The sequence below is a fragment of the Dermochelys coriacea genome, chromosome 2, assembly GCF_009764565.3.
Source record: "Dermochelys coriacea isolate rDerCor1 chromosome 2, rDerCor1.pri.v4, whole genome shotgun sequence".
NCBI classification, from domain to species: Eukaryota; Metazoa; Chordata; order Testudines; family Dermochelyidae; genus Dermochelys; species Dermochelys coriacea.
The window spans coordinates 61,260,233-61,274,837 of record NC_050069.1 but is presented as its reverse complement, the minus strand read 5'-3'; the positions used below and the strand labels follow the sequence as shown (position 1 = coordinate 61,274,837).

At 46.6% G+C, this 14,605-nt stretch overlaps 1 protein-coding gene across 4 annotated transcripts in view; it reads left to right on the top strand.

Moving 5' to 3' along the window:
* Positions 1-14,605, top strand: part of C2H8orf34 (chromosome 2 C8orf34 homolog) — a 258,751-nt gene that overhangs the window by 96,588 nt on the left and 147,558 nt on the right. For all 4 annotated transcript variants that reach the window (XM_038389172.2, XM_038389171.2, XM_038389175.2 and 1 more), the window contains exon 7: positions 6,557-6,723. In XM_038389172.2, the coding sequence (XP_038245100.1) occupies positions 6,557-6,723 (167 nt within the window). The remainder of the gene's footprint in view (positions 1-6,556; positions 6,724-14,605) is intronic.

Here is a 14,605-nt window from a genome sequence, read left to right as displayed (position 1 = left end):
CCCGATTTTATAGGGACAGTCCTGATTTTGGGGTCTTTTTCTAATATAGTCTCCTATTTACCCCCCACCCCCATCCTGATTTTTCACATTTGCTGTCTGGTCACCCTAGTTTATGGAATTGGAGGCATGATTTTAAAAATTTTTTGATTGGTACTTCAGATGAGACAGTTTAAGCTGTCTTCCTTCTTTAGGTGGTTGTTTGTTGTAGCTGTTTGCTAATTCTATCCTAGAGAAATAGGAACAAATATGACTATCCTCATTTAAAAGAAAAATGGACGGGGAACAGCAGTTCCTTTATATTATTATAGGGCTTATAACCAACTTTCACCGCTGCAGGCCAATGGTACGTCCCTCGGCCCGTGCCGCTTCCCGCAGCCCACATTGGCCTGCAGCAGCGAACCGCCACCAGTGGGAGCCGCGATCGACCGAACCTGTGGATGCGGCAGGTAAACAAACTGGCCCAGCCCGCCAAGAGCTTTCCCTGAACAAGTGGCATCCCAAATTTGGGAAACACTGCTCTAGGGGAATGAACAAATGTCTAGAATGGCTGGTTCCTACGTCTTGCCTTTCTGTTGCTACCACACTCCCTTTTTTGGTACTAGCCCTTTCAGCATAAAATAGACTGTAGAAGATGCCAGTAGACATATGGCTTATGGGATGCTATGGGTACTGTAGTCTGTGATGCCTCTAATCTCACTTTTAACAAGCTTTCCCTAATTTTGCTCCTCTCAGTATTGTACAGTGGAAGGAAAATATATTATCTCTTTGTTAAGAATATGGAGTCTGGTTTTCAGAGGTGATAATCACCTATAACCTCTACTGAAGGCAATGGGAGCTGGCAAGGACTCTGCACATTTGAAAATCAGGTCTACTTATTTAAAAGGAAGTGGGAGTGATTTTTAGAAATTGATGGCAGATAGGAAGTGAAATTACTAAAAAAAAATTGGGAAAGGTATGTTAATCAGATTCAGGTAGGTTAGTAGTCACTGGTTTGTAAATTTAGCCCTTGATGGAGGCTCTTTGTTGCTGGTGTACAATCGGGAAGGTTAGTAACATGTGATAAGGGACAATATGAAAGTTCTAGTAGCAGTTTTGTTGGTAGCTGGCTCAGCTTCAAGAATTCACTTTGTGGAAATAGGATTCACTTTCATAGTTTCCAGCATGTCAAAAAATTTCCCTGGGATAGTTCTGAGAAGAAGATAGAGATCTGGGGATTTCCACACAGAGGTAATATGTGCACACAGGAGGATTTTAGGGGGTTTTAATGAGAATCTCAGTTCTCAAGAGTTAAAAGCTGGGGACTCAACTAAGTAGCTAGAACCCATGGAGGCTCCACTTATATGCAAACAACCACCTCTTTCTCAGAACCTGCCCTATCTTACCATTACTTATGTGCCTCGGGGGGGGGGGTGGAGTGGTCTACATCTGTCTACTCTACACCTATATTCAGGAAGAAACGGCAAGCCCATTTGCCCCTGCTGGGATAAATGGTGGTCTGAGGCATCTCCTACATTCTCTCCACAGAGTGGTGGGGAGGGCCTCAGATTTCTCTTTTATGGTGTGTCTCATGGAATCTGAGTGGTTTGGGGTTTCCAGAGTTTCCAAGGGTCCTCTGTTAGGCACAGCTGCCAACTATCTTGCATCTCCAGGTGCCTGCCTGAATCCTAGGTTATGGATACAAGTCCTTGATCAGTAATAAGGGTCATGAACTGCACAGAAATATTAACACCCGTTACTAAAAATCATAGTCTCCTGACTTTCAGTTCAGTGGACCCTTCTGTGGGTTAAAGGGAAATTGTGACTTTCACACAAGATGCATGATTCTTGGTGGGATCTGCTTATGCAAACTTCAACCTGTTCCCTTGTCCCCAATTCCTTGAGAAATCAGCTTCATTCTTCCATTCCTCCCCTTCTCCTTCACAAATGAATTTCGTCCCTTTCGTACTGTTGTGATAATTGGACCATAAAAATTTACCCTAATTGTGACCTCAGCTGTGAAAAGTGCATCAAAGTTCATAAAGTATCACAATAACCCGTAACAACAAATGTTGATGGGAAAAACTTCAAAGGGGAGACACATTGAATTATTACAAACTAAAAGGCCTACAGATATAATTCAAGGACTGTGTTATGATCGTGCTTGGTAAACAAGAACATTGACACCAAAAATCTATCAACCAAAACTGGTGTGTCAGAAATTAGGCTTAATTAGTGGACAAAGTAATGAAGGGATGGGCTGTTCTGCCCACCACACACTTTGTGGGACCTTAAAGAAAGACTTTGGCTACTGGAGGGAGCTTCACCATCATGGCTGCCATCCCTACTGTCTCCTGGGATCCCAGAATCTTCTTTATCCTGATCCTGAAAGATGTCCTTACTAGACTAGGCCAGAAAGAGGGAGCCAGATGACATGGCCAGCTCAGTCTGAACCACGAACACCACGTGAGATGTGAGACCTTGTCTTCTCCCCCGCCCCCAAATGTGTCCTTTTCCTTATTTATCTTTCCTACCCTCTCTCCTTTTTCCTCTGTCTGATAAGAGTCTGGGTTAGGTAGCCAAGACTGCATATTTAGAAACTCTGAAAGAGGGAGCTAAAGCAATGCCCTAAATGATGTTAGAACATATATTCCTGATATTGGAACATATATTCCATCTAAATTGCCGGGTCTCAGAGTGGCTGATAAGACCATGTGCTGTTCCTGTGCTTTTCCAGCAGCGAGGCTGCAAGGGAAAATCATCACCAGTGACAGAAGCTGCATTTTCTCTCTGTCATTCTCTTCTCTCTCCATTTGTGTGTGTGTTTGTCTTGTTTTGTGTTCTGGGAAATGGGATTGGACTTTAACAGCAACAGTAACAATGAGAGCTCCAGCCCATCTCAATTAACTTCTTTTCCTCAAAAAGGGCAGTTATTATCTTTAATACCATCTAAGAGACTATCAAACAAAGGGTTTTTTTTTCCAACTAAAAGCTCTCTAAAGAGAGAGAGAACCAGCAATGCTATTAAAATAAAAGCCTTACTTAATACTTTACATTTCTAATGACTTAACTTGTTTTCCCTTCTTTTCCTATGTCTTTAATAAAAGTTTTACAAGATTTTTAATTGTGTCTTTGCCATAGTACTAAGCTATGGTCTCTTTATATCAAACCTGAACCCTGTTTATACTGTTTAACGTTGGACAGAGAATGGGCTATGTTAACACCTTTGGGCCATATATTCCATCTAAATTAATACAACACTGCCCCCCCCAATTAATCCCCATAGCTGTAAACTAATCCCAATTTTGGGTTAGAAGTAACGGGATAGTTCAGTCCTTAGAAAGGTTGCTAGGTGTTTATGTGATAAAGCTTTGTATGGGCATTATGAGAGGATATTCTAGATCTGTAGTAGATTAGCTGCATATAAATCAATACTACCTAAATCCTTACCACATGCTTGCATGTGCACAATTAAAATATTTTTATATAGTATTTTAATATAAATCTTTACTTTCAGTCACATGTAAAAAATCACATAGAAATACCACCCAATTTTGGATATCTTTTTTATGAACTGGGTCCATAGTTCTATTTTAGGTTGAAAATGTGCTTTTTTTGTTTCTCATACTCAAGTGAGTAAAAATATTATGGTGAAGATCATGAGCCATAAAAAATATTTTTGTCTCTTAAGACACATCAATCATACTGGCAAGATACTGTATATTCTATTCTCTTCTAAGCAAATCCATCTGAGCTAAAAATTAAAACTGGAAAACATTGAAAAACATGTATTTCTTTTAAGCTTGTTAAAAGAAAGCATATATTTTTATTTACAAAACTAGTAATATAGGTTTTTTGCCTTTTTTATTGAAGAAGAGGATTTATATCGCAAAACTCTGAAAACACTGAGACATTAAAATGATGTGGTTATGATGATTTAATCATACACTGGGGGGTTCTAAGCTTTCACTAGTGTTGCCAATTGGGACACTGCCATAACAGCGATAAGACATCTGTAACTGGCTTTACTGCTGGTATGATTCCCCCCCCCTCCCAGTTTTACATGTAAATAATTTATGACCTGTTCCAGTGCCCTTTGAAGTCAGTGGGAGTCTTTTTATGGCCATTGGATGAGACCCTTAGGTAAGAACTAAAGGGTAGGCAATTGTACAAAGTTTGATTTTTTTTTTAACTGTGTGTAGGATTGCACTGGAGACTATTAGCCATCAGGGAATCCATGACAAAACACAGGAGTGTAAATAACTAGGCTGTGGAGGGATGATAAGAGCATGGGATAAGAGTGACAAACCTTGAACAATATCTGTGGAGCAGTGAGTAAGAACAAAACATTAGCTTACAGGAGACTCCAAGTGGGGAAAATATGTTAGGTAAATAACCAAGGTCCAAAAAGTGTGCCAAAACATAAACAGGCTTGATATTTAAAGGATGCTTTTTGTGAGTGTGTGGTCAATTAATTGGGGATACAAATCCCACCACTCAGATGTCACAAATATGTGCTTTCTTGGTATGGTTTGTACTTAAGTGCCTACATAGTGGGATATACTTCATTATTTATGCACGAAATGTTGAACCCCACAAACAAAGAGCCCAGTGCAGAAAATCTCCAAAAAATAAAAATTCATATGCCTGAGCCTGCGAAGGTACATAAGTTTAGTTTCCATAAAAATTGTTTGCTTCATGCTTGATTACCCTGACTTGAGATATAGTTACTGTGTCACCGATATTATGCAATATTAAATATATATTGTCAAAAGGAGAAGACTTGCTTTAGTGTTCAGTCAATTATACCCACTAATGTTGTTGTTTAATTATTTGTATTACAATAGTGCTTAGAGGTCCCAACCAAGTTTGGGAGGCCCTGTTATGCTAGCTACTGTACCTACTCCTAGTAAGAGATAGTCCTTCTCCTCTTTGAGTTAACAGTTTCAATAGACAAGACAGAAAATGGTGGGAGGGGAAGCCGATGTACATCTACAGTGCAATAAAAAAACCCATGATGCAGTGTATCAGAGCCTGAATCAGCTGTCTTGGGCTGTAGGACTAAAAATTACAATGTAGACATTTGAGCTCAAACTCTCACCACTCATGGGGTTTCAGAGCTCTGGCTTCAGCTCAAGCCTGAATGTCTACATTGCTATTTTTAACCCCACAGGCCAAGCCCTGCAAGCCAGAGCCAGATGACCTGGACCAGCTGCAGCTGTGATATGGGTCTTTTATTTCTATGTAAGCATATTCATAGAAGTGAAGCACCTAATTCCAAATGATTTTCAGTGGGGCCTAGGCTCCTGTGATAAAGAAGCTTTTGAAACAGGACTGATGGTTCTAAATCTTAAAAAAAAAAAATTACCCAAAATGACTTATCCATGGTTATACAGCTAGGAATAGTCCCCTGTTACATACAAAATGGGAAGTGACTGCCTATGAAGAAGTACTGCAGAAAGGGATCTAGGGATCATAGTGGATCACAAGCTAAATATAAGTCAACAGTGTAATACTGTTGCCAAAAAAAGAAAATATAATTCTGGATGTATTAGCAGGAGTGTTGTAAGCAAGACAAGAAAAGTAATTCTTCCGCTCTACTCTGTGCTGATTAGGCCTCTACTGGAGTATTGTGTCCAGTTCTGGGCATTGCATTTTAGGAAAGATGTGGATAAATTGGAGAAAGTCCAGAGAAAAGCAACAAAAATGATTAAAAGTCTAGAAAACATGACCTACAAGAGAAGATTGAAAAAAATGGGTTTGTTTAGTCTAGAGAAGAGAAGTTGGAGATGGGACATAACAGTTTTCAAGAACATAATAATTATTCTCCCTAATCTTTGAGGCTAGGACAAGAAGCAATAGGCTTAAATTGTAATAAGGGCAGTATAGGTTAGACATTAGGAAATACTTCCTAACTGTCAGGGTGGTTAAGCACTGGAATAAGTTGCCCAGGGAAGTTGTGAAATCTCCATCATTGAAGATTTTTAAGGGCAGGTTAGACAAACACCTGTCAGGGATGGTCTAGATAATACTTAGTCCTGCCATGAATGCAGGGGACTGGATTAGAAGACCCCTTCCAGTCCCAGGAGTCTATGATTCCCACTCCAGTGGCCTAGCCACAGGACCATGCTGCCCCTCCCCAACTGACATTAACCTATAGTTTTAATATTAAGATCATGATGCAGGTTAAACCTATGTTGTTTAGGAGCTGGGCCTTACACTGTGATCTGAATATTGATAGACTAGTCAGACCAATGTTGGAATGAATTTCAGTTTTTCACTTGCAGTGCCTTACCAACATCTCCTTGATGTTTAAATTTGTGGTACATTAGCTTGAACTCCGCAGCTGATTAGAACAGCCACTGCGGCATGTGAGAGGAGAGGCAATCTCTCCGGTATTTAAAGAACAAGGCAAAATTTCTGTATGGATGTTTATAATAGCAAAAAACCCTGAAAATAATTAGTCTATTAATTAAATGGTTTCATTTGCTCAATGAATTTGTGAATGAAATGGCTGCTGTAAAGGTACTTTTTTGTAGCGAGAGTAACGGTAAAAGGAGTTATGCTTTCCCCCGCCCAGTTTAAAGATGGAGCCGAAGACCAAAGGATTAAAACAGCAGCAACAGCAACATAAGAAGCTACTGGCTGCCATGCTTTCCCAGGACTCTTTTGATTCTGTTCAAAGTACAGCTCCCTCAGTGACAGAAGAAGATATTGATAATGAGGATGATGCAATGGAACTGCTAGGTAATTGAAAAAGTTAATTCACGCAAGTATTTTTTCCATACTGTTTCCAATATTATATAAAGTATAACAAAATAGAGCCAAATTCTGCTTTCTGGAATACAGATGTAAATCTGCAGTAAATGCACAGAAGTTAATGGAGTTATTGAAGACTTGCATCAATAACTTTATTTTATATATATATATATATATATATATATATATACATCAATCAGAGAAATACTAACTCTAAGTCTAAATAAGGGTGCACTCTAGCTGCATCAGTCCATTGTAAAATATCAAAGGTCTCAAGTGTTTAAGCTAAGGTAATTTATTTTATTTTCTCTTCCTAAAAAATATATGAAAGCGGTACTAGATACAGTGGACAAGTCTGCTTTACATGCTTTCTCTGGTTAATTTTTACCCAGTCAGATCCCAATCCTGTCTTCAGTGGGAATTTTGCCTGAGTAATGACTTAGTCTAACTAGCAGCAAATAGAGGGAAAAGTGTAAATTTGACTTACTGCACTGGTTTTAATTATACTTTTCCAGTAGACTGGATTGTGTTTTACATGATAGTCTAGGAGTCTGATATTCTAGCAGGGGCACTGGAACTTTTTATGTGCCTTAAGGTTGAGCGATGGGGATAGGGGGCAGAGATGAGAAAGCATGGTTCAGGCACCAGTGGGGCCCCTCCACACACACTTCTAGGGAGTTTCTAGTACTTCTGGTCCTTAGTACATCCCCTCTCCCTTTCTGGAGTTATTTACTGTCAATCAAGTGAAAGAAGGGAATAGTACAAGACAGTTAGTTACTCTCTTCCTTCAATTTTTTAAAAATGCTCTAGGTTGAAATGGTCAAAAGGAACCATTGTCTTCAATATTTCTATATGCTTCATTTTACATAATAGATCTTTTATGGGGGATCAGAGTACATGAATAATGTTACCTTTTAAGGATAGCTCAACCTTATATTTTAAAAGCACTACAATGAATTATTTATTTAGGGAAAAATCTGAGCTACAGAAAAAGCACAATCTGAAAATAAAAGGACAAGCAGCACTTTATTCTATAGACGGGCTCCATGATTACATGATTGCCGTATAAATTATGTTGCAGTTACTTCATTTTTACATTGTGCACATTGCATGGTAATTTAATGTATAATTCCCATGTACTGTAATTTCTAGTTTTGATATCACTGTACCATTTTAATTTACAAGGGAGGTAGTGGGCTTGATTACCCCAGCTCAAGGAAAACAACGCAGGAATGGGCTAGGCACACTCGGTGTTTCCACCAAATCATTCTACTGTGGATTTGGATTTGCTGCCCCAGGGAAGGGGTAGGTGGTTCCAACACTTGAGTTGTGAAGGATCTTCTGAAGTATGGTAAGTATGAAACCTGAATAAGCACAGCATATAATGAAGCAAACACTCTGAGAAACAGAAAATCCTTAAAATGAAGAACTAAATAAAGCTTTTAGCATCAGGTTGTACATTTTTGTGACTTTCCTATAGAAGATATTTATTCTCCATTTCATATATGCTCAAACTACAGCAGCACTTTTAATTCAGGATTCTGTATTTTGTTTTAGGCATTTTTTTTAGTAACATTGGTGTTTGATTGAAATGCTGTATTGTTAATTATATATATACTGAAACTTCATTCATCTTGGAAGCGCAAAATAAAACACAGATCATCTGTCAAGTGGTGGGAGAAGACTTTTCTTTGGCATTCATACTGTGTTAAGAAATATCTTTTAAAGGTGTACCTTTCTGTAATAGTCCTGCTACCTCAACAAACTTAATTCACCTTTCATGGGGCCTGATCATCTTGTTAGTTGGCTTGGGAGATGCATAAATCAATCGTCTTGCAGGATCAAACTGTTAGAGGGAGAGTTTTGAAACAATAGTTCCATATTCCTTATACTAGCTTTCTGTTTTAATTCTCATTTTGTGTTGACAGTACAAGTTTTAGATTAAATATAAAGGTAGGGATTACATTGCTACAGAAGTGCTCAAACTTTGGGATTGTGACAAAATGTCACACTGTAAAAAACATCTTATTTTCTTTTGAATGTAACAGCACAGAACTTAACATTCTATCAGCAAACATAAGTATTTTTCATTGCTGTATTTTCCAAATCAGTTACTATACAATAACAGGAGTGAATTTTTATATCATATAGTGTACTAAGCCATTAACTGCTTTAATTCTTTTTACACATATAGCATAGCACTTTTCCAAGCATGGCTTCCTGCCATCAGTCAGTTCCAAAACATAGCTTCATATAACTGACATTTACTATTATGTAAATAGTACGTTACTTTTCTATTCACCTTTACTATTCATTCTTTGTTGCTTATTCAAGCTTTTCACAAAAATTATAAACCTTATGCCCCTCAGCTTGCATCTTGGAAGAACAACTTCTTCTACTAGTAATAAATTACTTAAAAAAGTATCCTGTTTATAATGTATAATAATTAATTATAATATAATTCAGCTGGACAGTGGTTTAACCTTTTTATATAGTCAGGAGAATCAGTGTCAGAAGTTGGTTTGTGGAATTAGCCATTAAAAACATAAAAATTACTGATAAATTAACATTTAATAATCTCATTAATTATATGAAAATTATCAATGAAGCGCTACTGAGAATAAAATAATCCTAATAATAAAGGAGTTAAAGTCCCATTTTTAATAGAAAACAGTTATTAGAAAAGAAACAGCCATTGGGTGGGGCTCAGGTTGACAGCCCTGGACTGCAGGGCTCAGGCTATCAGCTTAAATATTGTAAACATATCAATAAAACACTGTGTTCAACACATTGTGACAAAGCTCTGTCCTTGCCTCCGTGGGTCCTGCATTTCCTGGTGGATTTCGCTAGCCTCAGAGGCTCACTGTGACCCTCCACGTAACCCTCCTTTCTCTAGAGACAAGGGTCACAGTCCACTGAGCCATTTTCATCATAAGCCAGCGAGGGAGGTGAGAAGAAGTTATCCCTCTCACAGCTCCTGACGTGCACACCCACCTGACTAACGGGGAGGCTTTTAACTAGTTTCAGCCAGCCCCTGATTGGGTGCAGGTGTCTCAATCAACCTAGCCTTCTCCCTGCCTTCTGGAAAGTTCTTAATTGGCCCCAGGTGTCTTAATTGACCTGAAGCAGCTTCCATTTCACTTACCCTGGTACCAGGGATGTGTTTAGCCTAGAGCGACTCTCTCCCTCCCACTGCTCTCCCATAGCCTTCTAGCTTGGAGGGAGGTGGGAAGCTGCTACTCCTGCTGCTAGGTGCTAAGATCTCCCTGCTGCTCCCCTGGCTGGGCCAGACACCCCCCATTCTCTGCTACTTGGCTGCTAGACCCCCCACTCTTGGGTGCTGCTACTGCTCCAACTGCAACCCCGGGGGGGGGCTGCTAGCCCACTCCCCAGAGAGGAGGAGTGAGGGACCCTAGCCACTGTTGTGGATACCACCACCTGAGAGGGGTCCTTTCTGCCTGCCTGGATCACCACCTGGAGCTGCTGCTGCTGCTCTGGAGTCTGCTACCTGGAGCTGCTGAAGCCCAAGGAGGAGAAGAAGGGGACCATCTACCAGTGGGGAAGCACCTAGAGACTTTGCAGACCACCGTGGAGGGGGCCTAAGACTGAGTAATTTTCAAACTGTGCTCTTGTGGTGGGGGTCTTGACTGTGTTTGTAGGGACACAGCGGGTGTGGCGTGGAGCTGCCCCCCAATCTATCTGTGTGTCTCCCCAAACCCCACCACTACCCCCTCCACCACCCCCACTGGCTGTATACCATCTGCCTCAGCTCCTGCCTCTGGACTCAGCTGCTTGCTTAGCTTGCCACGCCCTATTTCCACCCTTTGGGCCAGAAGCAGCAGCCAGCCTAAAAAGTCTTGTGCAAGTGCACATGGGCACATGTACCCCCCCCCCCAGACTGCCTACCCCCCAGCTTTGCCCTTTACTACCTGCCCCATTTGCCACTTGCTTTGCCTCCTTTTTCTTTTGCCCCAGCCCCCCTTACTAGCTTCAGTTTGTTTGCCTGCCCCGCCCATTTCCCTCTGCCGCCTTTGTTTTTTTTGCCCCACCCCAGCCTCTGAAGCTAGCCCCTTGGTTTCCCTGTTCTACCCCCAGACCCCTTAGCCCCTCGCTCCGTATGCCCATGCCCCTCCCATGCGCTTGTGCAACTTTCCATTTTAGTTGCAACCCTCTTCACTGCACCCTCAATGTTGTTGTATCCCCCCCTCCCTTAGTGCACCAAGAAGAGCCAGAATTCCACCTTGTGTCGGCGACTGCCCCCTAACCCCTGATTGCCCCCCGTCCAGCCCACCCCTTTTGGCGCCCTCCTCCCCTACCTGCAGCCTAGCGGGGAGGAGTGGTCGACCTGCTTCCCCTCTCCCTTCCTCCTTTTGGTATCCCCCCTTTCCTCCTTGCTCATGATGGCGGGGGATGAGACGGGTGGGACCCCTCCAGCAGCCCGAGCTCCCCCTACCCCTCCGTCACCCCCCCAAGCTTCTACCTCCGCTGCCGAACCATCTGCCACCGCCCCCGCTGGGGCACCAGCAGCGACGGGCACCGGGGTGACCTCCACTGCTGCCACGTCTCTCACCCCCTCAGATTCGGGGGGAGTCCCCCCAGCCGACAGGAAGGGCCAGGGGAAGAAGAAGGGGAAGGGCCCCGCTAAAAAGACCAGGCCCTCCATGGCAGGGGCTGCCCCCAATGCCCCGGCCCCATCTCCACCTGGGGTGCCCCTCCTTGCTGTTCCCTCCACCAGCTCTGCAGGTGTCCCTCCCCCGGCCCCCAGAGCATACGCCCAGGTGGCGGCAGCCCCCCTGCCTGCCGCTACATCATTTCTCCAGCACACCGCCTCCGCTACCATCTATAGAAGCCAGGGCCCCTTTCCCACCATGACCAGGAAGCACGGTGTCCGTTGCCTCCTGGTGCCCGCCTCCTGGTGCCCACGTGGAGACATGTGCGGGCGTTGGCGAGGGTGGTGGGGCCCACGGCCATTGTGGCATCCTCCAAAATGTATGGCACGGTCGTCTTCTTCTTAACATCGGAGGCCGCCGCCCAGGAGGCGGTGGAGAAGGGCCTGGCAGTTGGGGGCGTGTTCGTCCCCTTAGAGCCGCTAGAGGACCTGGGTGTCCGCCTGGTCCTGACCTCCGTCCCTCCCTTTCTCCCCAATGCCTCCCTGTTACCTGCCCTTTCTACCTTGGGGAAGCCCATCTCTGTCATCAGCCCTCTCCCGTTGGGCTGCAAAGACCCCGCCCTCCGTCACGTCCTCTCGTTCCGCCGGCAAGTGCAGCTTCAACTGCCGCCGGCGGCGCGTGACGGAGAGGCGCTGGAGGGGTCCTTCCTAGTCCCCTACCAGAGGGCCCGTTACCGGGTGCATTACTCCACGGGGGAGGCCCGGTGCTACCTCTGCCGGGCAATGGGGCACGTCCGGAGGGACTGCCCCCTGGCCCGGGAAGGAGGAGCATCCAGGACCCCCGAGCCCCGGCAGGGCACCGACCCCGTCATTGCCGACACCCCTGGCTGCCCGGCGCCCGAAACCACCCCTCCTCCTTCCCAGTCCACCATTGCTCCCGCTCAGGCCCAAGGGGCACCTCCCCAACTATGCCCAGACGAGTGGGAGAACACCGCCCCCGCTGTTTGCAATCTGGCGGGGCCTGTGGAGGAGGGTGGGGCAGGGACACCGCCGGGCATGGGAGAGGGCCATCCCCAAGGGGAATCTTCCCTCCCTTGTGCTGCCCCACCGTTACCCCCTCGAGTCCCTGAGCCATCGCCTCTGCCCCCTGACACAACCCCTGCTAGCCAGCCCCTGGATGATGCCATGGAGGGCTGGTCCCTAGTCCAGGGGAAGCGGGGCAAGCGGAAGGCTCGAGCTCCGCTCCTCCCATCTGATGCGGAGGCCCCCCGGAAGACCAGGAAGGGAGGCACTGAGGCCGAGCCTTCCGCTCTACCCACGGGTGTGTTCCATCCACCAGAGCCGGCTGGGGATGACGTGGCAGCACTGGAAGGCAGTATCTCCTCTCCACGGGAGTCCCTCCCCTCCAAGACCCTCGAGGCACCATCTGAAACCCCAGTGTGCCCGGAAGCAACCGTCGCGTCAGGTGCCGGCGGGGAGAATCCCGGGGTAGCGGAAAACAATTTCCCGTCTATATATGAGGAGATCGAGGCCCTGGGTCTGACCCCGGTCACCCAGGGGGAGGACGATCCTATGCCAGCGGGCCTTGATCTGGGCGACTTCACTCCAGCCCCCCTTTCCCCATGTTCCCTCCCCCTAACCGTTGCTTCTGCTCCCACCTCCGAGGAGCCCCTGGACTCCTCCATCAACCCGGCTGCAGAGGACACCCCGCTGAGAGCAGCCGAGCCAGTTGAGGCGACGGCCAGTGCCACGCGGCTGGAACCTGAGCCACCAGGGGCATCCCTCGCTGGTGAGGAGCATTCAACCTCCTTCCCGGGAGAGGACCCTACAGAAGAAAGCCCACCTCCTGATGCCGTGGCTGCCAAATCCACCAGAGAGCTTGTGCCTGGCATCAGTGAGAGCCCTCTCCCGACCCAGACTCTCACCTCTACCCCTGCCCTTATCCCGCCCACCTCCCGAGATATTATTGCCACCTCTGGGACTGTCTCCTTCCCCTTTCCAACAGATGACTCCCAGGGAGTGACCTTTGTGTTTACCCGTCCCGACTCACCAGGGGCTGCTATCCTCCCTCTGCCGCCCCCTATCGCCCCAGCATTCAGGTCAACCCATCAGGAGCCCCGTCGGGGGTCCGTACCCCGTCTGCCCATCTCGGTGGGCCACGGGGATGTAACAAGGGCCCCGTCGGGGAGTAACCAGACCGTAACCCCAGCCCCCCATGCGCTGTGAGAGGAGTTGCGGGAGTTTCTGGAAGACATCCGTGGCTCCCGCAACAAAGTCCAGCTTGCCCTCCAGCGATGGGGGGACTTGAATCAAATCCTCCGGGCCGCAAGGGCCCTCATGGGGGAGGGGAAAAGGACCGGGAGGCAGGGCGCTGCGGCCTACCAGCGGATCCGCCACTTCCATGACTCCTTACTCACCTACGGGGTGGGTCACGGACAGCTGCGCAGCCCGCTGGGAGCCACAAGCATCCCTGCCGGCGAGGATCCCCCCCAGCCCTCCTCATGGCACCCTTAACATTGAACACCCATGGCTGTAGGATGGGTCTCCGCAGGTCCCAGGTGCTCTCCTTCCTTCGAGAGGAGAGGTACTCTGTGGTTTTTCTGCAGGAGACCCATACGGATCCGACCGTCGAAGACAGCTGGCGGCTGGATTGGGGGGACAGGGTCTACTTTAGCCACCTCACAGTTTGTACGGCTGGAGTGGCGACCCTGTTCTCCCCCGACCTACGGCCCGAGGTGCTGGGGGTCACCGAGGTTGTGCCGGGTCGCCAGCTGCACCTCCGGGTCCGCATGGAGGGGCTCGTAGTCAACCTTGTCAACATCTATGCCCCAGCAGCGAGCCCGGAGCGGCTGCAATTCTATCAGCAGGCATCCGCCTTCCTCGGCACCTTGGATCCTCAGGAGTGCCTGGTCCTGGGAGGGGACTTTAACATCACCCTTGAGGAGCGGGACCGCTCGGGGACCGAGCAGAGCCCGGCCGCCGTCGCCGTCCTCCAGGAGATAGTCGAACACCACTCCCTGGTGGACGTCTGGCGCGACCACCACCCGAATGACACTTCCACGTTCACCTTTGTACGGGTGGAGGCCCATCGGTCGCGCCACTACCGGTTGGTCTGCATTTATTTATCACGCTTTCATCTTTCACGAGCCCACTCCTCCAGCATCCGGCCGGCCCCATTTTCTGACCATCATATAGCCACCATGACAGCCTTCCTCTGCGTGGAGAGGCCGGGGCCGGCCTATTGGCATTTTAACAACAGCT